Source organism: Macrotis lagotis, chromosome X, assembly GCF_037893015.1.
Source record: "Macrotis lagotis isolate mMagLag1 chromosome X, bilby.v1.9.chrom.fasta, whole genome shotgun sequence".
Lineage (NCBI taxonomy): Eukaryota > Metazoa > Chordata > Mammalia > Peramelemorphia > Peramelidae > Macrotis > Macrotis lagotis.
In genome coordinates this window covers 4,726,068-4,750,528 of record NC_133666.1, presented here as the reverse complement: position 1 = coordinate 4,750,528, position 24,461 = coordinate 4,726,068, and the positions used below count along the sequence as shown (strand labels likewise).

The window sequence follows — 24,461 nt, the reverse complement described above, 5'->3', positions numbered from 1 at the left end:
GACAATTTTTCTTGATAATTTCTAGAAAGATGTTGTCCAAGCCCCTTTTTTTTAATCACGGCTTTCAGGTAGTCCAATAGTTCTTAAATTATCTCTTCTGGATCTATTTTCCAGGTCAGTTGTTTTTCCAATGATATGTTTTCGTTTTCTTCTATTTTTTCATTCTTTTGATTTTGTTTGTCTAATTCTTGTTGTCTCAGAAAAACATTGACTTCCACTTATTCAAACCTAATTTTTGAGGAATTATTTTCTTCAGTTTTTGTATTTCCCTTTCCATGGGGTCAGTTCTTCTTTTAAAGTTTTTTTCCTTTAGTGGATTTTTCCATTTGGTCAATTTTATTTTTTAAGGAGTTTTCTTTTTTTTTTTAAAAGAAAGATTTACAATTTCCCCCCCTAATCTTGCTTCCCTCCCCCCACCCCCCCACAGAAGGCAATCTGTTAGTCTTTACATTGCTTCCATGGTTTGCATTGATCTAAGTTGAATGTGATGAGAGAGAAATCAATAAGGGAGTGTTTTCTTCAATTTTTGTGCTTCCTTTTTCAAGCTGTTGACTCTTTTTTTCATAATTTTCCTGCATATCTCATTTCTTTTCTTCTATTTCTCTTGATTTTTAAAATCCTTTTCAAGGTGGTCATTTTTAGAATGGCCTCCACCTATAGGTTAATGATAAATCCCAGAGAATAAAATTTCATGCCTGACCTAACTGAAAAAAAATATTTTCAAGCTCTTCCAAGAGACTTTTTGAACTTGAGACCAATTCATATTCCCCTTTGAGTTTTCACATGTAGGCATTTTTCTGATCTCCTTCTCTGAGTTTGTGTTTTGATCTTCCCTATCATCATTGTTTTTTTTTCCTATTGTCAGTATTCTTTGTTTTTTTGCTCATTTTTTTAAAAGTTGAGTTTTGGCTCCTGGGGCAGAGAGAGCACTTTTCCAAACTTCTTATGCTGAGGGGATCTGGGCCTGGTCACTGACTTTCTGCACTGGACCTCAGATGCTGGTAGCTTGTCCACTTTGCTGGGGTTGCCTGGCCTAGTCATATCTATTGTGCTGGGTTTCTGAGCCTCCCAATTGGCTTTCTTCCCTGGGGCTAGAGGCCTCACAGCTGACCTGTTGTGCCTCTGGCCTGTCAAGCCAGGACTGAGGGACCTCAGTTGCTGATCTGTGCTGAGAGCAAGAGACTCCCACTGGATTGTCTACACCCCACCTATGCTGGGCTGTGCTGTCCTTCTACCCAAGTAAAATAGACCTTTCCTTAAGTCCTTCCAAGATATTTCAACCTGGGAAACTGTTCCACTCACTCTCCTTGTGGGTTTTTGTCCCTCCAGAATCTTTTTGAAGCTTGATTTAATGTTGTTTCTGAGAGAGCCTGGGGAGAGTTCAAGCAACTTCCTAGCTTCACTCTGCTACCTTGGCACCCTAGTTGTGCCTGTTTTTCCACAGTCCCTCCAATGTTTATCATTTTTCTCTTTTGTGACATTTCTGTTATTATTATTAAGTCCTTGTGATGCTTGTTGGTGATTGCAACAGGAAAGAACGTTCTTCTCAGAGTCCCCTTGGTTTATTGTTCATTCCTTCTTTTTTTTCTATTCACCTGAGAATCCTATAAATTAAGCAAACAGTAGGTGGCTATGATGTCCTGGTTTTGTGTGGTCCCAACAATTATTTGCAGCTATTTTGTATACAGGCAAGTTTCCCTGTTTTTCAGTGAATAGGACAGTGCTGGCTTTCCATCAGCCCTCTCTTGTGTACTGCACGAATCCTGAGATTCCTTAGCAAAACTCAACCACTTTCCTGAAGAGCCTGACAATGAACTTAGGCTCTGTTCTATTACTTGTTTCTGTCTGAGCTGAGTTCATAACTAGGGGACATAGGATAGTATCTTAGCTAAGAGGTTGTATACCTATACATACTTTTCACCTTCTGAAATGTCAAAGTACAAAGCATTAGGCAACCCTATCTATCTAACCTAATATGATGAAGAACCTGTGGCATGCACTAGAAATGCCACATATTGACCCCACTGTGCCATCTGCTCAAGCCTCAAAATCCCCTACAGATTCAGCAGTGTCAAATCAAGTCACTCTAACTGTGGCTCTCAGTGAAGATTAATTGGTACGGTTCTAAATTGCTTGATTCCCATCAAGACTTATACCTCCATAAATAGTTTGCTTTCATAGGCTATGCCTTGGTCAGAGAGGATTCAGGTCATAATCAGAGAAATACTTCTTCCACAATACCTTATTAACTCTGCCCACAGCCTACTACTCTGGGCACTACCTCTTGGAGGCTCAGAGGTCCCTTTTCCTGGGATATATTATAGTCCTGGAATGTACAAGTTTTTCTCAGAGAAGGTGGTCTCTTGAAGTGCAGATTCTCCCCATACAAAACCTCCCTGCCATGGAGATAGTCTATGTATTGTGTGTGTGTATGTGTGTATGTATGTGTGTGTGTGTGTGTGTGTGTGTGTGTGTGTGTGTGTGTGTGTGTGTGTAACTCCACTTTATTGGTATCATGAAAGGAGACAATGGGAGTAAACTTGGTGCTTGGAGGGTAGAAGGCCCAGTTCTCACATACAGCCAGTTGTGGTCTTTATTTGTCACTTTTATTACATGGAGATATTCTTTCGCGATACCATTTCATTTTCCCTTCAGGGGTAAGATTTACCTTCTAAATCCTTCAATTTGTCCTCTCCATTGTTTTTATCCTATTCCCCCCCTCAACCCTTCTTCCCCATATATACGCCTATTAAAAGAATAATCAAATTACCAACTCTATTATCACTGTATCCCAGGCCACCACCAGTTGTCTTGACAATGGACTTAGATGAATCTGGAAGAGACAATGAGGTTGATGATTTGTGCAGCTCTGTCTCACGTAAATCCAATTCAGGTACAAGTTGAGACAAGATCCCATGATATCACTAGTCTTCTAAAATGCTGTGGAGGGCTTAGAGCTTGGTCATATGTCAAAGATGCCAGGTCATCCACTGCATCCAATGGCATCACTGGTCATCTGGACTTTTGTCCTGCCACTGGAGTCCAGTGACTCAAGACAAGGAATGAGACTGATAGTTTGTACAACTCTACCTCACTTAAATCCAATTCACACACACGCACATCAAGAGATCAACCTATGATGTCATTGGTCCTTTGGAAGAATGAAGGACCAACAGCAACAACAACAGCAACCACCACCAGCAGCAGATTACTGGCCTTTCTTTGCTCACATCTGGTCTGGGAGGGAATGCAACTCCTCCTCTCCTAGTCTGCCTCTTCTCTCTTCTCTCTTCATCCAATTTGCCACTGCATTCTCCTTTCCACAGAAGATATTGATTCACTTATGAGTTCTGGGGATTTAATTCTCAGAATGAATTCAGTTCTTTCTTCCTTTTTATTTCTCTTTAAAGGTATCCTTATATCTTTTTTAAAAAAAAATATTGCTAGGTGGCTAGGTGGCTCAGTGGATAGAGTACTGGCCCTGGAGTCAGGAGTACCTGGGTTTAAATCTGGCCTCAAACACTTAATAATGACCTAGCTGTGTGGCCTTGGGAAAGCCACTTAACCCCATTGCTTTGCCAAAATTATTGCTATTTTTGTTTTTATATCACCTACATTTCCCAGTGCATCCCTCCCTCCTTCCTTCAGAGAGTTTTCCCTTATTACAAAGCATAAAATAGAAGATAAAACAATTCAACAAAACTATCCAACATACTGAAAAATTCTGACAGTATGTATGGTATTCCATACCCATAGTTCTACCCCACTCTTTCCCTTTCCTTCTCATGTCTCATCTTTGGAACCAAGCCTGGGTATTATAATTTCAGCATTCACTTTCAATTATTCTGCTGTTCTTTCAATTTACATTGTTGTATTTGTTGTTCAGTCATGTCTGACTCTCCATGACCTCATTCTTGGCAGAGATACTGAAATGATTTGCCATTTCCTTCTCCAACTCATTTTATAGATGAGGCAACTGAGGCAAATAAGGTGAAGTGACATTCTCAGAGTCACACAACTAGTAAGCATCTGAGGTCTTCCAAACTCCAGGCCTAGCACTCTATTCACTGTAGCACCATCTTGCTGCCCCTTACATTTTTCTAATCAATGTTTTTGTTTTTTGTTGTTTGTTTATTTAACTCTGCAGCAGTTTATGTGTCTTCCCAGTCTTTTCTACATTCATCATTTCTCATAGCACAGTAATATTCCCTTCTGTTCATATGTAATGGGGTGGACTTATCATTTGAGAGGTAGAAGGCAGTGCTTACATCATGAACAGATCTTATTTGCCTTCCTCAACTCCAACCACATGGAAATTCTGGGGATCCAATCTCTGATCATGAGATTCTCAGGGGTCAGTTCCAGGTGATGACAAAAAAATCTTCTAACTCACTATGGAGTCCAAAAGGATAGCTCAGGAGAAGCTGAACAGGAAGTGGGTGAATAGTAAAGCTGCTATCTGTCTATCTCTCATTCTCTTTTCTTTGTGACTTCAAGGAAACTAGACTTCTCTGAGGGCTTAGTGAAGAGAAGGGTAGTTGTTTAGAGTATACCCCTCCTTGGCCAGTGGCAGTGGTGAGCACATGGCCACCTCTGTTTCTTTGTATTTATTCTTTCCTGAATATTAGGTGAATTAGTACTCGTGGTGGATGTGTCCAAGTAGCAACTTGTAGCTCAGAGATCCAAATTTCCTTTAGAGGTCCCACTGGTGACTGAATTCAGTGGAAGAACCCAGTGACCTTCAGGGCAGTAATGGTTGATGCAGTGAAAGTAACCTACAAAAGAATTTGGGAAGACAATTACCTGAGGACAACAAAAGCTTCAGGACATGGCACCACTCCTGGTAAAGAAAAGTGTTAGCTGTGGACTTCACAAAGATACTTATGCTCAAGTTCCATCTGGCTGTACAAATAGAGGACTCTAGGACCTCTAGAACCTCTAGGACATGAGTTGGGGCATTTTTGGCATAGTGTTCTCTACATATGTGACTCGCTATCAAACTTTTAAGTTTGAGATCACTTTTCCCAAGGCAAGAGGAGAGTATACCCACTATTTGGAGGAAAATGCCTTATACCGATTATTCTTGCTATGTTTTCTCATTAATCCCTTTTCTAAAAGCTAATTGGTATTATGTTAATGGAGAGCATACTACTGGGGACTCATGACTGACAGTTCCTTAGGGTTGCCCTTAGAATTTTGAGGGGAAAATAGTAGCTGTGCTCTCTAGGGACTACAAACTGTGAGTTTGAGTGCCCAGTGGGGGAATGACCCCAGAGTAAATACTAGGTTGCCATTCTCAGCAAATATATATTTATAATACATATACAAGTCATAGCACAACACAAAGCCTCCTTTGGCAGGCCAGTTCAGTGACCATAGCTCTAAATTATATGCAGGATACAATATATAAACATATCCAATCACTACATGCTTATCAGTAAAAACAAAACCAGTAATTTAAAATAGTAATATCAGTAGCTCTCCTAAATAATAAAATAAGCAAAGCAACTGAATTAGGTGCATATAACTAATAGAAAAATAAGTAAAATTTACAACAAATGTAGTTACATGATAGGCCTAATACAAAGTAATAAGTATCGCAAGAAAATAAAAGCCTTCACATAAGCAAAAGCTATCTATCTCACAGAAACCAATTTGATTTTGAAAGAAAGCATACTGGAAAGTAGACTGTTTGATTAGAATTTAAAATAGAAATAGAAAATTCTGATTTTCTCGTAGTGGATCCCTGAAAAATAGATCCAATATCGAGAGTATAGGATGGAGACTATTTCCCATGGGCAAACGTGAAGACCCATGCCCCACAACAATCCCAGACTAAGTCCCTGTATCTAGTGCAGTAGTTAACATTTACCACTCTTTTGAGGCCACAAGAGTTGGTCATCTATACTAATACCTATTTTTTAAAAATCTGCTTTAGTGGTTTGCCCAGGATTTGGCTCTGGGAGAAACCTAACTTTATCAGGAGGGGAAATTTTTACATTTACAATTCTTACATTCATTGACTCATCATCCTCACCTCAGCTTTCTGAATAAAGTTGCTAATTATAGTAGTTACCATTGACTCTAGTCTTAACAGTTTTCCCCAAAAAGAGTTTGGGAAGGAGGAAGGAGGGGGTGGTGGTAAAAATTAGCACTCCTATAAAAATAAAGCTATGTTAATAGTTTTATTCATATTTAGAAAAGGGAATGATAAACATAAAAAAGCACAATGTGTATTACAGAATAATTAGAACAGAATATAATAACTTTATTACTAGTACAATCAAATACAATCATTTGGGGGCTAATTATTCAAGGTTTGTTGGGACATAAACAGTTTGGGCCATGTTATCAATTTGCCATTTTTCATATCTCCTCCCCTGAGCACAAACATGATCATCTTTCCAGTGCTACTACTCTCTCTATTACTGACTCTTCTCTTGGCACCAGCCCATTAATCCTGCTGTTGCTGCTGCCACAAACACAGTTGCCCTGGGTCAATACTGCTGCTTCTCACCAGAGCCTGTTGGTCTTTCAAGATCTTTTAATGCTCATAAGCTCAATGCAAAAAAAGTGAAACATAAAGAGAAACAGAAGGCAGCCAGAAATTATACATCTAAACTCAGTCAGTTGAGCCCATGTACTACAGAGGGAACCCCCATTTAAGAATTATTAGCCTTCACTCATTTCTAAAATATACAGAGAACTGAGTCATATTTTTTTTTATTTTTTTATTTTTTTTTGCAAGGCACTAGGGTTAAGTGGCTTGCCCAAGGTCACACGGCTAGGTAAGTGTCTGAGGTCGGATTTGAACTCAGGTACTCCTGAATCCAGGGTCAGCACTCTATCCACTGCGCCACCTAGCTGCCCCAGTCATATTTTTTTTAAAAAAAGCCATTCCCCAGTTGACAAATTGTCAAAGCATATGCAAAGGCAATTTACAGATGAGGAGATCAAAGCAATCCATAGCCATATGAAAAATTGCTCTATGGGCGGCTAGGTGGCACAGTGGATAGAGCACCAGCCTTGGAGTCAGGAGTACCTAGGTTCAAATCTGACCCCAGACACATAACAATTACCTAGCCGTGTGGCCTTGGGCAAGCCACTTAACCCCATTGCCTTGAAAAATCTAAAAAAATTGCTCTAAATCATTACTTGTTAGAGAAATGCAAATTAAAGCTTCTCTAAGGTACCACCTCACACCTCTCACACTGGCCAATATGACCAGAAAGGAGAACGATCATTGTTGGAAAGGTTGTGGGAAGTCTGGGACACTATTACAATGTTGGTGGAGCTGTGAACTCATCCAGCCTTTCTGGAGAGAAATTTGGAACTACGCCCAAAGGGCAACAAAAATGTGCATCCCCTTTGACCCAGAAATACCACTACTGGGTCTATATCCTGAAGAGATGATGGAAAAAGGGTAAAAACATCACTTGTACAAAAATATTCATAGCAGTCCTTTTTGTGGTGGCAAAGAATTGGAAATCAAGTAAATGTCCTTCCATTGGGGAATGGCTTAGCAAACTGTGCTATATATATGTCAAGGAACACTGTTGTTCTATTAGAAACCAGGAGGGATGGGAATTCAGGGAAACCTGGAGGGATTTGCGTGAACTGATGCTGAGCGAGATGAACAGAACCAGAAAAACACTGTACACCCTACCAGCAACATGGGGGTGATGATTAACCTTGATGGACTTGCTCATTCCATCAGTTCAACAATCAGGGACAATTTGGGGCTGTCTGCAATGGAGAATACCATCTGTATCCAGAGAAAGAACCCTGGAGTTTGAACAAAGTTCAAAGACTATTCCCTTTAATTTAGGAAAAAACCCTGCTATCTTATTGTCTGATCTTGTTATCTCTTATACTTTATGTTTCTTCTTTAAGGATATGATTTCTCTCTCATCACACTCAATTTGGATCAATGTACAACATGGAAACAAAGTAAAGACTGATAAATTGCTTTCTGTGGGGGGGTGGGGGGAGGAAAGTAAGATTAGGGGGGAAAATTGTAAAACTCAAAATAAATAAAATCTTTAATTAGAAAAAAAATGAATTATTAGCCTTCGCCACCTCTCCCTGAAATCAAACCTTCTCACCTGGCAAGCTGTAACCAAGGGGGATAGCCAGACAGAAGCCTCTTCTTTAATCAGCTGCAGCTCCCTATCCTCTTTCTGGTCCTTATCACATCATTCTAAATCACCAAAAAGTCCTGGGTCACATGGCAAGAGAAACCAGGAAGTTGTAATATTTTTGACATGTTGCTCCCAAAGGCCCAAGCAATAAGTTATTTCATTCTTGGAGTCCCTGTAAGTTTCCAGGGAGAACTCTGGACACAACCTATGTGGCATGGCCTCTATAAACTCCTTTAACCTTGATAACCATGTACCCACAGTTAATAACAGACTGAATAACAAGAGGCAACTGATGGCTTGGTGTCAGGAAGACCCGAGTTCAAATTCAGCCTCAGACACATCTTAGCTGTGTGACCCTAGGCAAGTCATTTAACCTCTGCTTGCCTAGCAAAATGAATCCCCTGGGGAAGGAAATGGGAAACCATTCTAGTATCTTTGCTATAAAAAGTCCAAATGGGGTCACAAAGGGTTGGACACAACTTTAAATGGCTGAACAAGAACAATCATTGGGCATCTACTTTGTTTCCAATTCTTGGTCCCTTGAAATATTCAGTCCTTTGATATCACTTCTTTATTCTTTCTTTTACCCCTCAATCCAATGTCTGTCTGTCTCTCTGTCTCTCTCTCTGTGTTTCTCTCTCTCTCTCTCTCTCTCTCTCTCTCTCTCTCTCTCTCTCTCTCTCTCTCTCTCTCCCTATCTCTGTTTCTCTCTGTCTTTCTGTCTCTCTGTCTCTGTCTCTTCTTCTGTCTCTCTCTTCCTCACTTATTTCTCTTTCTTTTTTTCCTATTTTTTTAGCAATAGCCAAAAAACAAGAGAAAATCTTATTTCACTGTTCTTTTCGCGTTTATTCTTATGAATCTTTCTTTTCTTGCTCTTGCTTAGAGTATTACAAGTCCAATATTCTGTTCTCTTTTTTTGGAAGATCATATCAAATATTTTTCTCTTATTAAAGGCCCACATTTTTTATTGATGATTCCACTCAACATCACAAGACATGTTTTGGTTTGCAGCTCAAGCACCTTTACTTTGAGAACCTACTATTCCATTTGTTTCACTGATTTAGAAAGTTATGGAAAGTTTCTTGTATTATTTCCCACAGCGTGGTCTTCAGGCTTTTTCAGTTATTCTCTTGGTGGATCTCAGGGCACAACTGGGCTACTGCCCTGTAGAAACTCCACTGGGAGAGGAATGGTCTAGGCAAAGTTCTAAACCTCTTTTGCTGCAGCTGGCACTATGTCACCACCTCTTTCTCCTTCTCCCATCATTTTGTTGGACAGGATCAGTGTTTTCTGCCTCACCAGGGATATTGTGGGTCCTGTGGGTCTACACTCTAAAAGAAAACAAACATTTCTTAAAGCACCTACTATGTGCAGGCACTGTGCTAAGTGATTTACAAATATTACTTCATTTGATCCTCACAACAACCCTTGGAGGTAGGTCCTGTTATTCCTAGTCTGACAGCTATTAAGTGACTTGCCCAAGATGACGCAGCTAATGAGGCTGGATATGAATTCAGGTCTTTCTGACTCCAGGCCCCGTACTCTATCCACTGTGCCAGGTCACAATTGTGAGGATGCATGAGAGAAGCCAGCATCTATCCCCAGGGGCTTGCCACAGGGATTTCTGCTTGATGTTGTCCTGAAGATAACATTATTATTACTGACTTGACAAAAAGCATATAGGTGCTATTGTAAGTATATTTATAGAAGACACAAAACTGGGAGAGAGTACTAAGATCCTGGGTGATAGAATTTCGGTACAAAAAGATCCTAATAGGCTAGCACCATGGGCTAAATATGGTAGGAAGAAATTTAATAGGATAAATGTAGAGTTCACACTTGAATTCTGAAAATTAACCTTACCAATACAATGTGGAATAAGCACAGTGAGATAGTCATTTATTGGGGAACAATCTGCAGGTTTTAGTGCTTTATAAATTCAATTCAAGTCAACAATTTCAAAAGCTAATGAGTTCTGGGACTCCATTAGGAGGGGCTGGCTTCCAGGAATTAGGAGGTGAGAGTCCCACTGTCCTCTGTCCTGTTTAGACCACATCTGTTATGTTATATTCAGTACTCCATAATTTCGGGATATCATTTATGAGCTGGCAAGTATCCAGAAGGGGTTTGATGAATGATCTTAAATTCAGGCCACATGAGAACTAGCTAAAAGAACTGAGAATGTTTAATCCAAAGAAAAACTGGAGAAGGTAGCAATATCATGTAAAGGAAGGTCTACACTTGTACTACTTGGGCTTCCTAGAGAAATGGTGATCTCTCTCTTGAGGTCTTTAAGCAAAGGCAAAACAATCACTTGTTGGTTAAGTTATACTAGGAATTCCTCTCATGTATATGGGTTGGTTAGATAGCTGCCTAGGTCCCTCCTAAATCTCCAGTAATGTGAATCTGTGATCCAAATAATCTTTTTATTGTTTAGTCATTTCAGTCATGTCTAACACTTCATAACCCCATTTGGGGTTTTCTTGGTAAGCAATACTGGATTAGCTTTTTCATTTCCTTTCCCAACTTATTTGAAGGTGAGGAAACTGAGGCAAATAGGATGAAGTGACCTGTCCAGGGTCAAACAGGTACTAAATATCTGAGGCCAGATTTGAACTTAGGAAGATGTCTTCCTGACTCCAGGCCTCTTGCTCTATTCACTGCAGTACATCTAGCTTCCCTAACATTTAACATAGAAAGATGTAAAAATAAAGTTATATTTTTTTCAGTTATAGTGCTAGTGATATTAGAGTTTGGAACAAAAAGTATGTTATTTGATCATAATAAATGAGGGATACAGCAGTAAATATTTAACTGACTTTCTGAAAAAAATTATGAAGGACATACCTTTCTATTGACTCTGGAATGTTATCATTTTCTCCATCTCTTTAAGTCTAGACAATCACCAAACTAATAAATCAAGTTTGCCAATCTCTGAGGTCTAAATGCTCATACTTGAAACAGCATTCAGCTCTGGAGTCAGTTGAAACTTACTGTAGCTTGCCTCTGGCTATGATTAATACAAAGAGAGAAAAAATTTTCAAATATCTTCAGTTTTTTTAATAAGAGGGTATTTAACAAAGACAGGAATTTTAAAAATAAGAAAAGAAGAAAGGGAAAATTCCTCAGTATATAATAAGAGAAGTATAAGAAGTGATTATCTAAAAATCAAAAATATACATATTGTATTTTCTAGCTAAACCTAGCAGCCTTTCATTAAACTCAACAAATAAAAGGGCCTAATCCTTTCAGCACTAATTAGCTATTCTTATTCTTCTGAGAAGTTCCATTAAGTCTCATAAATGGACCCATAGCTGCTTACGGGAACATATTAATATGATAGAAAACCATAGCAAGACTAAAATTAAATGGTTAGTCTATAATATATTGTGCAACTCTAATTAATTTCAATGACTAATCTCTGTTCTGCTGAACAGATGATGAAACATGCCCTTGCCTTCTCAGGAGAGGGCCAGGGGATTGATGATAGGACCAGAATGCTGTATATGTTGTAGTAAGTCATTTTTAGGTTAGTTTTGCTTAAATGCTTTTCTTTGTTACAAGCAAACATTCATGATAGAGAATGGGGGGGGCGGCGAGAAAGGAATAAGTCAAATGTTTCTTAAAGAAAACAAATCATGCAAAGATTAGAAAAGACTAAAAAAATGGAGTGGCAGCTAGATTGACTCAGTGGATAGAGCACTGGGTCTAGAGTCAGGAAGACCAAGCTACTTCACCCTGTTTGCCTCAGTTTCTTCATCTGTAAAATGATTATTATGCTTAGAGATATGAAGCAACAGCTACAACTTTTGGAGGTGTGATTTGAGCCCAGACATACTGTTGCCAAGATCTTTGTACTCAGTAGTTCTCTCTCAAACTGGGCTGTTGCCCCATCACCTGGTAGTAGTGGAACGGACCTGGATAGAGGAGCATTTGACAGGTCATTTGAATGATTCTGTGACAGTCTAGTGAGTCTGAAAGCCTCTTTGGACTGAATTATGTCTCTGCTTTTAGGCTTGCCTGTACATGTACTATGGAGTTGTTCTGAGAGCTTCTAACAACAGGCTACTAGTCAGAGAGAACTTGAGAACTCTCCTAGGCACCTCCCACCAGCATGCATTCCAGAGAGAGGTAAGAAAATGCTTTAAGATTTTACCCCATCTTCCTCAACTGGGTCTAGAAATGATAGACTGTTAGAATGAATTTCTGTGGTTTTCCTTCACTTCCCATTCCATTAACCAATCAAGCCAAAAAATATAAATTATCTTATAATAGTATCATAATAGAATTTTAGTTTAGTTTGTAGGTAGTTAAACCTACTAGGAATTAATGAGAAGACAGGTGCAAGACCTTTATCTTTTCACGGTGTGTGGAAGGGAATGCATATAGCTGCTAATCAGTATATGTTCGCCCACATGCGACATTTTTTTCCACATGAGATATCTAAATGTACAGACAAGAGTACTGAGAGAAGTCATGAATACAAATTTAGAAAACTTGCCCATTCCTGTACAATTGGGACTGATTCCTCCTTGGAGGGAAGCAAAAGGGACCACAAAGCTCATCACTCTTTTCATCTCCTGACAACCAGGGTATGACTTTGGCTAAGTCACTTAATCCTGATTGCCTTGCATCCAGGGCCATCTACAGTGATCCTGATTCATATCTGACCACTGGGCCCAGAGGGCTCTGGGTGAGAAAGTGAGACTGGTGATTAGAATTGTATCTATCTGCTCCCCCAAATATTGCTTGACCTTTTTAAGTTCAAGTCACTTCTCTAACCACTATTTATTAAACTGAGCTTATACCTATAGATTCAATTCCTTCCCGTCAAATGCTAATTACGTGGAAGACTATCACAAAGCCCAGTGGCTGACTCATAGTAAACTTTTAATAAATGTAACCTTTCCCTTATCTAATTCCTACCTAAGGAGCTCCTTCACTTTCATATATTTTCTGATATATTCTAATCTAGAAAACTTCTCTGATTTCTGTTTAATATCTACTTGGGTAAATGTACTCATTTCCTATTCACTATTTGTGATAATCTTTCATGGAAGTGGTGCTTGAGCTGAGCCTTGAAGGAACAGGCAAGCGGCAAAGTCAAGGAGATGTAGCATTCCTGGTATGTCCAGAGGCCCCGAGATCACCAAAAAATGTCCTGTATGGGCAACAGTAATGGAACAGAATGAGAGCATGAGAAGAAGCCGCTTAGAGAGGAAGTCTAGGTCAGGATGGGAAGGAATTTGAACACCAAACAGAGCAATTTGCCCTTGGTCCTTTGGACAATGTGGAGCCAGAACCACATTTGGGTGTAAATGGAGCTTTGGGTTTGGACTTGGGAAGATGTGGGTTTAAATCCCGATTCTGATACCATTTGTATGACCTTGAGCAACACTGCTTGAGCCTCAGTTTCCACCTTTATAAAATTAGGGAGTTGGACTAGATGCCCCCCCAGGATTGCTATGATATCCATATCATGATGAACCATTGGGGTAGGACTTTGTGATGCTTTTAAAAATTTCTAATTTTAATTACTGATAACTCCTCTTAGCCTGTTTCATAAGTCCCTAGTCCTAGTACCAGGTAGGACCTCAGAGGCCACTTAGTTCAATTCTTTTATTTTTCAGATGAGGAAACAGAGTCACAAAGAGGGGAAAGAACCTGTGAGAGGCCATGTATAAGTTCCTAGTTCCAGGATTGAGAGAAACCTTAGAAGCGATTTAGTCGAGCCTCTTTATTTGTCAGAGCAGAAACTGAAACCTGGCTTGGGGGAGGATCTTGTCCGTGGTCACAGGAACCATATGTATAAGAAGGACTTGAACTCTAATTCTGAGCCCAGCTATCTACTCCAAGATGCTGCCCCTCAGTTTCTTGTCTGTAAATGGGGTAGTAACGTCTGCACGATGTGCTTCGGTCTTTGCCAGACTAGGAGCTCTCATTCTCATTGGTATTCCCCCCAGGGCATGGCCATCACCTTTGGTCTCGCAGCCACTCGACACCTTGCCATTGTTTGTTCTGTTCTGGAGGAATTTGGCAAAACTGTTATTCTGGGAAAGAATCTGATATGTAATATTGATCAGGTGGGTGAGCAGAGCACTAAATGATGCTCTCAGGGCCCTCCAAGCCGATGGGGAAACAGAGGAAAACGGGATGAAAGAGAGGCCCATCCTGGCACAGCAGAAACTCCCTCTCCCCTCCAAACATCACCTTTGCCCTCCATGGCAAGTGGTCAGCATCTCCCCCACGGGGAGGATTCACTAGCCTTCTTTACAGTGATACCAGAAGGGCCTTCCAAATTCCTACTCGGCTCATATCCAAGAGTAGAGCAATAGTTCAAAGGAAGCTCAGACATAGTACAGTCCAATCCCCTTGTAGGGAAGCTATTTGTCCAAAGTCAGACAACGAGCTGATATTAGTGTGGGCCCTGATGCAGGTTTGAGTCACTCCGGGTTAATTTCTGGCCCTTATTTTCAAGGCTGTCACAGATAAGCATCTGGATCTGGTAGTTCTGCCCTGGGGTAGGGGAAAAGCCAAGACACTTCCTTCTGCCTTTGGGTGCCCAGATAACCCAAATAGCCTGTCAGACTAATGAGATCACTAGAAACTTAACTGTGCAGTGGTCCCTGAATATTGCCCCAACGCCTCAGAGCTGAGCTTCCTATGGAGATCAGGCACATGGCCTGCTTCCCCAAGAGGGCCAGGGCCAAGGAGAGAAGGCAGGGAGAGAGGACAGCATCTCTTTTGCTATCTCATATCCATTTCACGTTGTCTTGATCTTGAACTGGTGAGGAAGATGGGAAAGGGGCATGCCTTGAGGGTGGATATTTCCGGATCCCACTACAGTACCTGGAAGACATTCACTGGAAGTGGGCTAGCAGCACTGTGTTGCTCTGCTATGGACACGTGGCATACCACAGAAGAGACAGCATCCTGACCCTGGCTGACAACATCGCCTCCCGGATCGTGTGTTACTTCCAGGGCAGTCATTGGGTATGATGATTGAAATCTCAGGCTCCCCCTTTCCCCATCTAGGTGCCATGGCACATGAAGCCTGGGTTCTAATCCCTTTACCTTGCTCAATGTCTCAATCTTCACATCTGACTATTGGGTATCCTCACCCTGGCTCAGAGCTGATCTGTTTGGGCACTTGTTTCTGCTCCCTCTCCATCTGGGCATCCAGCCATCTGGATTCAAGGTGATTTAGCGACACTTTTGGTCAGACTTGGAGAGTGGGGCAGGTTGGGACAGATCAGAATGGGTGCAGCATGGCAGAGTAGAGTGGGCAGAGCAGGCAGGGAGACTTTATTGTTGAACTCCATTAGCTGTCGTCCTCAGTCCTGCCAGCCTTTATACCTGGGCTGGGTTTAGGGCAAGAGGAGCATTCTGGGATGGAAAGGACTAAAGCAAATAGAACCATCAGAGGCAAAAAGAAATGTCAGAGAGAATGGGGTCAGACCAGCTGGAGAAAGAGCAGGCTGGGCATCTCTCCTCAGCAGACCAGTACATCCTCTGGGGATCAGAGCCTCTCTCTCCCACCCTCTATTCTGGGAAAGGACCCACACAAAGCCCATTGAGTTTCCAGGGGAAATCCCTTGATTCCATTGGAGAGGGACAGAGTATTAAGAGGAAGGATTAAAAGTTAGATTCCTAGATCATGTTAGCAGGTGAAGGCACAGAGGGGCCTGAAAAGGCTGGCATCCCAAGGATCTCAGAGATCATCAAATGGAATCCCCATTTGAAGCTCATCTATAGCATTAACAAGATGATCTCAAAGGTCCCTTCTAAACAGACCATGTCCTAAGGCACACATTAAACAGCCCCTGACCTAAGGAGTTTATGTTCTATGGGGGGAAAACTGCCTTTCTCTAAAGAGGAGCTTTAAGTCCCATGAGCCTTTGTTCTGCCTTCCCTCATTGTTCAGAAGCCCACTCTGAGACTGGGAGATGTTAACTCCACCATGACATCTCACTCTGGGATTCTCTTCCTCCTTCCTACCCCCATTCTCCTGCTCCTGACTTCCTGACAACCCTAGGATGGCCCCTTGAAGAAGAGTTTTTTGACATCCACATTGATGCTTATAGCTGCCATCAACAACAACAAAGAAGTCAAGAGCTACAAGTTCTCCCAGAAGCCCTGGCTTGTTCTGTGTCTCATGGTAAGACCATAGTTTGGTGGAGGAGCAGTGGGACAATTCAAGAGTATGTGAAGCCCTGGAGTATTGGTGTGGCGGGGACTGGGGGGGGGAGAGGGAGGGACTCACTGGTCTTCAACTTCCCTGATTTCAGATTTATCAAAGGATAGGATTTAGGGGGCCTTTGAGAGGCAGCAAGAATCAGACAATTCAGCTTCAGATCTCAACTCTAGAATTTACTTACTGTATAACCTTGGGCACATCACTCACCTTTGATGGATCCCAAGATGTTTCTTTCTGAGACTTGGACCAGATGATTTCTCAGTTCTAGAATTAGAAAACATGAAGCTAAAACTACAAGATGGTACCTTGAGTGGTCCCTTATGGTACCTTGTGCCTACCTTCAGCTAGTTCCACAGTACAGAAAAAATTGCAGAAAGCCTGGAAATGTAGGCTGGAGAGCTTTAAATGCCAAGATGAAGGGCTCATATGTTATCCTAAGGGAAGTCAATGTGCAGTTGCTTGAGCAAGAGAGTAATATGGTCTGACCTGGGCTTTAGGAAGATTCTCTTGGCAGGTATATGGGGGATGGATTGGAGAAGGGAGATCAAGCAGGAAGTTGCTGCAAAAATCCAGACCCAAGATGATGGGGGCCTGATAGCCAGGTAGGTGGTGACAGTGGGAGAAGAGCTACTGGCAATGATGTGAGAAATGTCATTGAGGTAGATTGGACAAGACTTGCCATCTGAAGGGATATGGGGGATGATGGAGAATGAAGAGTTGAGGATGACTTTGAGGTTGTAAACTTGGGTGACTGTTCAGATGGTGGCATCCTTGGTAGCAGTAGGGAGGTTCTGAGGAGAGATAAGTCTGGGGTGAGAAAGGCAATGAGTTCTGTTTGGATACACTGAATTTGAGATTTCTACAGGACACCCAGCTGGAGATGTTCAATAGGTTGCTGGTGATGCAGGATCAGAATTCAGAAGAAAGACTGAAGGTGGATATATAGATCTGAGAATCAGCTATAGAGATGATAATTAAACTATGGGAGTTGATGCAATTATTTAAAGATGTTTAGAGAGGGAACAAAAGAGACCCCTAGTCAGAACCTTGAGGGATGTAGATGAAGAATCCAACAAAAGAGCCAAAGAATAGCAGGAGAAGCAGGATAGCAGTGGCATGAACACTGAGAGGTGAGGGCATCCAGGTGAAGACAATGGTCAGTAGTGTCAAAGGCTGTCAAAAAGTCTGATGAAAAAAGGTCCTTAGATCCATCAATTAAATGATCATTAGGATCCTTGGAGAGAAGTTTCAAATGATGGCTGGGTTGGAAGCAGGGATGTGTTGGAGGCAGTTCGAACTAGCTTCTGAGAGCCAACTATTCGATTCTTAATTTGAGCATTTATGCCTCTTAATTTAGAAAATGCTGCATGGTCAAGACTTGATTTATTGTTGTATTTTTTCTAGGTTTAAGGAAGTGATTGAGAAGGTGATAATAATGCAGATTAAACTTAAAAATATGTTGTGCTTACTTTTTAGAGTCAGTTTTTCAATTCATTTTTTCTCAGTTATATTTACATTTGCTTTTTGAAATTATAAGCTCCAAACTCTCCCTACCTCTTACTCCCCCCTCCTTAAGAAGGAAAGCAATTTTCTATAGGTTATACATGTGGAATTGTGTAAAACATATTTCCATATTAGCCATGTTGGGAAAAAGAAGACCAAGAAAACAAGAATGATAAAGAAAGTAAAAAGAAAAAGTCTGCTTCAATGGATAGCATTTTCATCTTAAGTCCTTTAGAATAGTTGTGTCATTTTATTTCTGAGAATAGCTAAGTCATTTAGAATTTATCATTATAAAACAAAAAAGAATTTATCATTATACAATGTTGATGTTACTGTGTATGATGTTCTGCTGGTTCTGCTCACTTCAGTTCATGTATGTCTTTCCTGGCTTTCTGAAATCATCCTGCTTGTCATTTCTTATAACATAAACTAATTCCATTACAATCATATATGCCACATTTTGTTCAGTCATTCCTCAGTCGATGGTTTAATTCTTTGTCACCACACATATATTAAAAAGACTGCTATAAATATTTTTGTACAAATAGGTTCTTCACTTCCTCTTTTTGTCTCTTTGGACGATAAACCTATAGTGGTATTGCTGGATTAAAGGGTAGGCACTGTTTTATATCCCTTTAGGCAGGGCTGTCCAGCCTTTCAGCTCTTCTGGGCTGCAAAATTAAATTTGATATGCAGCCCTTGACAATATTTGGTTGGGCAAAGTGGCCCAGAAGAGTTGAAAGGTTGGATACTCCTGCCTTAAGGCATACTTCCAAACTGCTCTCCAGAATAGCTGGATCAGTTCAGATCCACACCAGTAATGTAGTGTCCCAACTTCTGCCCATCCCCTCCAACATTTGTCATTTTCCTTTCCTGTCAAATTAACCAATCTGATAGGTGTAAGCTGGTATTTCAGAGTTGTTTTAATTTGCATTTTTAAGAATCAGTTCTTAAAAAGTTATCAGCACATCCCTGGATGGAAGCCAGATTGCAAGCGTCTGAGAACTGAGTGGGAGGTGAGAAGGGAAAGACAAGGAGAGAAGAGATCTTTTGCTACAAGTTTGGCGATGACAGAGAGGGGAGATATGATAGCTTGGGGGATGACAACTCAAGTGAAAGTTTATTAAGGATGGAACAGACCTAGGTATCTTTGTAGGTAACAGGGAAGGAGTTGATTCAAAGACAGAGATGTAAGATTAGAGGTGAGTGAGATGATCAATGGGGCCAGTGGATATGGGAGGAATGAGATTGGGGCACAAGTAAAGAGATTGGCCTTGGAGAGGAGAAGGTTACCTCTTTCAACAGAGACTGTAGTAAAGGAGGAGAGAACAGAGGAGAATAATGCCAGGAGTTTCTGAGGTATAGAGAAGAGGAAGCTCATGGGAGATGGCCTCCTTTGGAGCAGGAGGACCCTCTTGATGCATTTGCAAGGAAGGCTATTCCTTCATAACAAGATTTCAATTCAGTAAAACCTCTAGATCGTCTCCCATGGAACTTTTTGTCTCACCTATATTTTCAGATTGATATTTTGAGCCCAAATATATAAGACCTATTGAATTCCATCTTTTTTTAATTTGACTCATCATTTGAGGCCTTTTTGGTCTAGGGTTAAGAGTTTTGCTTCATCATTTTGGCTCCAAGTCACATGTACATCTGACAGGCACTCCATTTGTGCCTCTACTCAAGTAATTGATAAAAATAATGAACAATTTGTCAGGGACCTGTCTCTAGGTACAGAGACCTCCTTTTAGATGAACCTTGTACTAATAAGTAACCCATGGGTTCAGACATTCAACCTTTTCCAATTCTACTTCACTATAATATGATTTAGACAACATGGCCACTGTGACCTCTACCCCTCCTTAAACCCTCATTGGGCTACCTCTTCTTCATCTCCTGCAGAAACTGATTGAGAAGGAACCCCAAGACACTCTGTGCACCTCAGCCCGACAGGATGCCATGCAGGCTATTGTAGGCCTCAGGTAACCTCCCACTCCATTCCCTGATTTCTGGTCTTTCCAACTCTGGATCTGAGATGGCTACTGTTTTCTTACCTGAGAATCTATGACCAAAAGAGGTTGGGAGGTGGAGGAATTCAGGGGAAATAGAGTAGAAGGCTGGCCTAGGAACAGGAAGCTCTGAGTGCAAATCCTGATTCAGACCCTTAATAGCTAGGTGACCCTTGGCAAATGACTTCACCTCTTCCAGTCTCAAGTCCCCAACTATCCAATGGGGATCATAATAGTACTTCTTTCCCAGGGTTGTTTTGAGGATCAAATGTGATCATGTTTATGAAACCCTTTGCAAACCTTGAAGCTATCATCATTTTCATCATATTCATCATTAGTATTATTTTCGTGTAAGCCACCTTCTTATGGCATACAGGTGGTTTCTCCCCAGTCCCCTCGTAGATTGAAGTTAGAAGTGAAAGGAGCTCGACTGTTCCCCAGCTCTCTCAACTAGAAGATGCATGTGGAGTAGGGTACCCTTTACTGAGATGACTGGCTTAGAGACCACAAAACTCAGTAAAAGTTCAGGGGTTGAAATTAGGGTTCTTCCTTCCCCTTTTCCAAGAAAAGAACCTGAGGGGCCTCTTGTTTTCTGGGGTGGGGAGTCTGTCCTGGCCCCTGATTCCACACAACTTTGCCTTGGATTTCCCTTCCCCCCCATCATCTTCTCCTTATCTCCTCTCTCAGCAAGCTAAAGCCCCACCTAGAGGTCAAAGAGAAGTCGAAACTTCTATACAACTGTTTCCAGAGTATCTTCACTCTGCCACTGGTAAAGAACCTGGAGAAGCATACCTGCCTGATGATGGATCCCCCCAACATTCAGGTGACAATGACACCACAAGCTCCCGACAGATCACATATCACAGATTGGTATACCTTCTAGTCTCAACCCTGGCTCAAACTCACAAACCACTTTCTCATCCTTTTTGGTTGAGAAAACATTGAGACCTGCAGAAACAAGACCAGGCCTCACACTATCCTGTCCCCTAGCTGCCATATATTATGTGTTCTTAGCCATAGTTCCCTGACTTTTACTGTCCTTGAACAGCAAAGGCATTCCTGTCTAAGGATGACAGATGGTGTAGTGGACATGACAAGACATAGAAATAGTCCCTCTTCTTTGCCTGGTGACCTGACTTACTTAAGGTATCTCAGAGGTACCAGAAGGAAGGGAGGAGGAGGGAGGAGCCTAGGACTTGAGGCAGTGATTTCTTAATCAAAGGAATTGGTTTTGAATAAATGATTGAGAGATTAAATGAAAACCATTCATTAAACACTTATGTGCCCATATTTTTTGGACACAAAACCCAATAAGGCAGTCTCTTTCCTTACATTCTAATGTAGGTGGGTGGAATAGAACATCTGAGGAAGGGTTGGTTAGGATAACAATGGGGGAAGGGGGGGACACATCGATGCATCCCTTCCAGGAACAGCAGTGAGATTCATTGTAGTGGAAGAGCAGGAAGGGACAGGGAAAGGAGTCCATGAAAAGGCTCTTAGACTGTCATCTGGAGGGGTCATTAGGTGGCTCTCCCAATACCACAGGCCCAGGACAAGAGCTGTAGAGCCGAAAGATTCAAGTTTCTCCTTAGCATAGTCTCTGTTCCAAAGGACATCTCTTCAGGGCAGATGGCAAGAGTTTGATCTGTAAAGCTACAATGGCATTATTTGCTGAAGGGCACCCAGTTCCCAGTTACAATCTTACCAGCCCTAGAATCCCACCTGACTTAGAAAGAGGGAAAAATAGGTGTGTGTGTGTGTGTGTGTGTGTGTGTGTGTGTGTATGTGCATGCGTGTGTGTGTATGTGTGAATGTTCTTCACCTTTGAGCAGGAACTTTAAACCATAGTCAAGTATGAAGAGATTAGCAGCAAAGAGGGTTGTGGTTCTCCCTTCATTCTCGAAGAGAACCATGACCTCAGGAAGGTGATGTCATGACTTGCAGTGAATTGGATTTAAGTGTGGGAGAGCTGTGCAAAGTCACCATAGTTTCTCTTCTTCCTCCTCCTCCACCTCTCCAGAGGAGATGGCTCTGGATGAGAACATGAGGCTGGTGACTTGGCACTGCAAAGATAGTGTGAGGGCATGAAGACCCGCATATCAAGATGCATTTGTATGTCTCTTTTATATGAACTTCTGGTACACATCTAGGGTACAGAATTTTTATCACAATCTTTGTGTCTTAGCACATAGGCAGGCTCAGCCTGAGCTTGAAGCTCAGAGAGCGCTAAGTGACTTCTCTGAGACAACACAGTTAGTAAGTATTAGAGGCAAGATTTGAACCCAGATCTTTCTGTCTCCAAATACATTCTGCCCAGTGCTCCACTCTACATCTAATTACTTGCTCTATCTGGGGAGACAACAGGACCTTGCTTCTTTATGACCAGGAAAGCTGGTAGTGTTCTGAGGAGTAATGGTCTGGGTGACATTTCTCTACCTCTTTCCTCAAAGTTGAGGGAGGTAATCTAGGTATGATGACCATTTTACAGATGAGGTAGCTGAAACTTGGGAGTTAAACAACCTGCTTATGTCATATAATAAATTCAGGAGTCTGGAGTGGCAGCGAGGTTGACTGCATCAAGCCTGTCTTGAAATCCTAGAAAAATTCCTTCCCCTCTTTGGGCTTCAGTTTCCTCCTGTGCCAAATATTAAAGGGTTAGACTCAATGGCATTTAAGGCTCCTTTTAGCTTTAGATCCATAATCCTATGTGTACCTGAAAAGGGGAAGAATCTTAGCTGGAACCCCGAGGAAGCCAGGGAAGCCAGGAGGTGAGATGAGGAAGGAAAATGGCCAGAGATGAGAAATAAGGAACACCAAGGAGGTCAGTGTTAACTCCATCACCGATACCTAGGGATGCTTGAGGTTTAAGACTAGAAAGCCAGAAGGCCAGGTGATGAAGGACTTTAAAAGCTAAACAGGGGGTAGCTCAGTGGCACAGTGGTTAGAGCACCAGCCCTGGAGTCAGGGTGACCTGAGTGCAAATCTGTCCTCAGACACTAGTTGTATGACTCTGGGCAATCACTTAACCTCAATTGACTAAAAACTAACAACAAAAACAGTAAGCCAAAAAGGAATTATATTGGAGCCTGGAGGTAATGGGTAGCTAGTTTCTTGCATATGGAGATGATATGGTCAGATCACTCTGGCAGCTGAGTGAAGGATGAACTGGAGTGGGAAGAGACTGAGGAAGACAACAGCTGTCCCAGGAGCTATTGTCACAGGCCAGGGGTGAGGGAATGAGGACCTGGGTGTCCTTGTCAGAGGAGAGAAGGGAATGTATTGGAAAGAAGTTATGAAGGCAAAATCTATGGTAATGGAGGGAGAAAGGATGGGTTAGTGAGGAATCAAGGATGATCCCTTAAGATGCCTGAGCAATCTGTTTTGAAGGGTCGACAAGCTGGTGGCAGAATCTAGTCTGAGGCTTAGGTTGTTAGTTAAAGATGGAGAAATAGAGCCCAGCATCACTATTTGAGAGAAGAACTGAATCTGTGGCAGCTCTTGAAGGAGAAGAGAAGAGGAGACACAAATGGACTGTGTGAATTTTCATGAAGGAAGGAAATGAAAATGAAGGAAGGAAAAAGCCTCCATTAACCAGCAGTTCCATTGCCAGACTGTGCTAGGCATTGAAAGCCTTGAAAAAGTCAGACAATCCTTTCCAAAAAGCCTTAACACAGACAGTGGGATATTGGCCAATGAGTGTCTATTTGGGCCTGAGAAGTCACTGGAGAGTTAGTGGAGCCAGAAGACTACTGACCAATGGGTCTTGGCCAGGAATGGAAATATGTGTAGTAGACTATAAGCTCCCTGAAGGCTTAGACCTCTCTGTATCTCCCACTGTGTCTATCCCTGGGTTAGGCATTCAGAAGGATTCTAATGGATGGGAATGAATGAATGAATGAATCAAGCAACCAAAGAAGCAATCAATGCATTGATTGGGAAGGGAGAATCGATTGACCTTTGGGGTTTTCTCCTGTCCTTGTGAGGCCTCCCTCGGAGATTCCAGACCTAGGTCCCTACTAGTGATTCCTTTTCCTCTCCCTCCCAGGTTCTCTACAAGCAAACAGTGCATGCCCTGGATCAAGTCCTCCAGGGGTTCCTGTATGAAAATCCGGACCCAGAAGAAGTACACTACATTCTGGAGGTATGGGCTCCCCCAGCTCCCCCAGGGGCAATTGGGCAGGGTGCTTGCATCTCAGACACATAGGCAAGGTCATTCCTGGCATGGAAGCTAGATATTCCTTTAACTTTGGAGAACATTAGGCAAATCTTCACCTGCCACAGTGGGGGGGTCAGCTCTGGATGGTGATTGCTAATACCCTAAATCCAAGTCCTACATCTTCCACTTACTAGCCATGTGACCTTGGACAAGTCACAGATGCTGTGCCTCAGTCATCCCCTATGTTAAATGAAGGAGTTGGAACAGATGGCCTGCTCTGATGTTCTGTGATGAATGCTCAGGGAAAGGAAAGTCACTAACTACCAAGGCCCCTTTAAGCAGAATTTGTTGGTCAGCATTTCAGGGCCCTTGGTAAGACCCCCTTCCTCATCCAACCCTTCCCTTCTTCTTCTGTTCTGGACTCAGATTTAGGAGTATGGATGGTGTCCTCTTTA

General features: G+C 41.8%; 1 protein-coding gene across 2 annotated transcripts in view; it reads left to right on the top strand.

The window, feature by feature from the left end:
• LOC141497777 (maestro heat-like repeat family member 5) overlaps positions 1 to 24,461 on the top strand; it is a 117,704-nt gene that overhangs the window by 52,155 nt on the left and 41,088 nt on the right. Inside the window, exons 9-15 of one of the 2 annotated variants that reach the window (XM_074200588.1) lie at positions 12,156 to 12,272; positions 14,105 to 14,224; positions 14,988 to 15,134; positions 16,177 to 16,299; positions 19,744 to 19,823; positions 20,538 to 20,673; positions 23,896 to 23,991. In XM_074200588.1, the coding sequence (XP_074056689.1) occupies positions 12,156 to 12,272; positions 14,105 to 14,224; positions 14,988 to 15,134; positions 16,177 to 16,299; positions 19,744 to 19,823; positions 20,538 to 20,673; positions 23,896 to 23,991 (819 nt within the window). The remainder of the gene's footprint in view (positions 1 to 12,155; positions 12,273 to 14,104; positions 14,225 to 14,987; positions 15,135 to 16,176; positions 16,300 to 19,743; positions 19,824 to 20,537; positions 20,674 to 23,895; positions 23,992 to 24,461) is intronic. The other variant, XM_074200589.1, reaches the window with a different exon arrangement.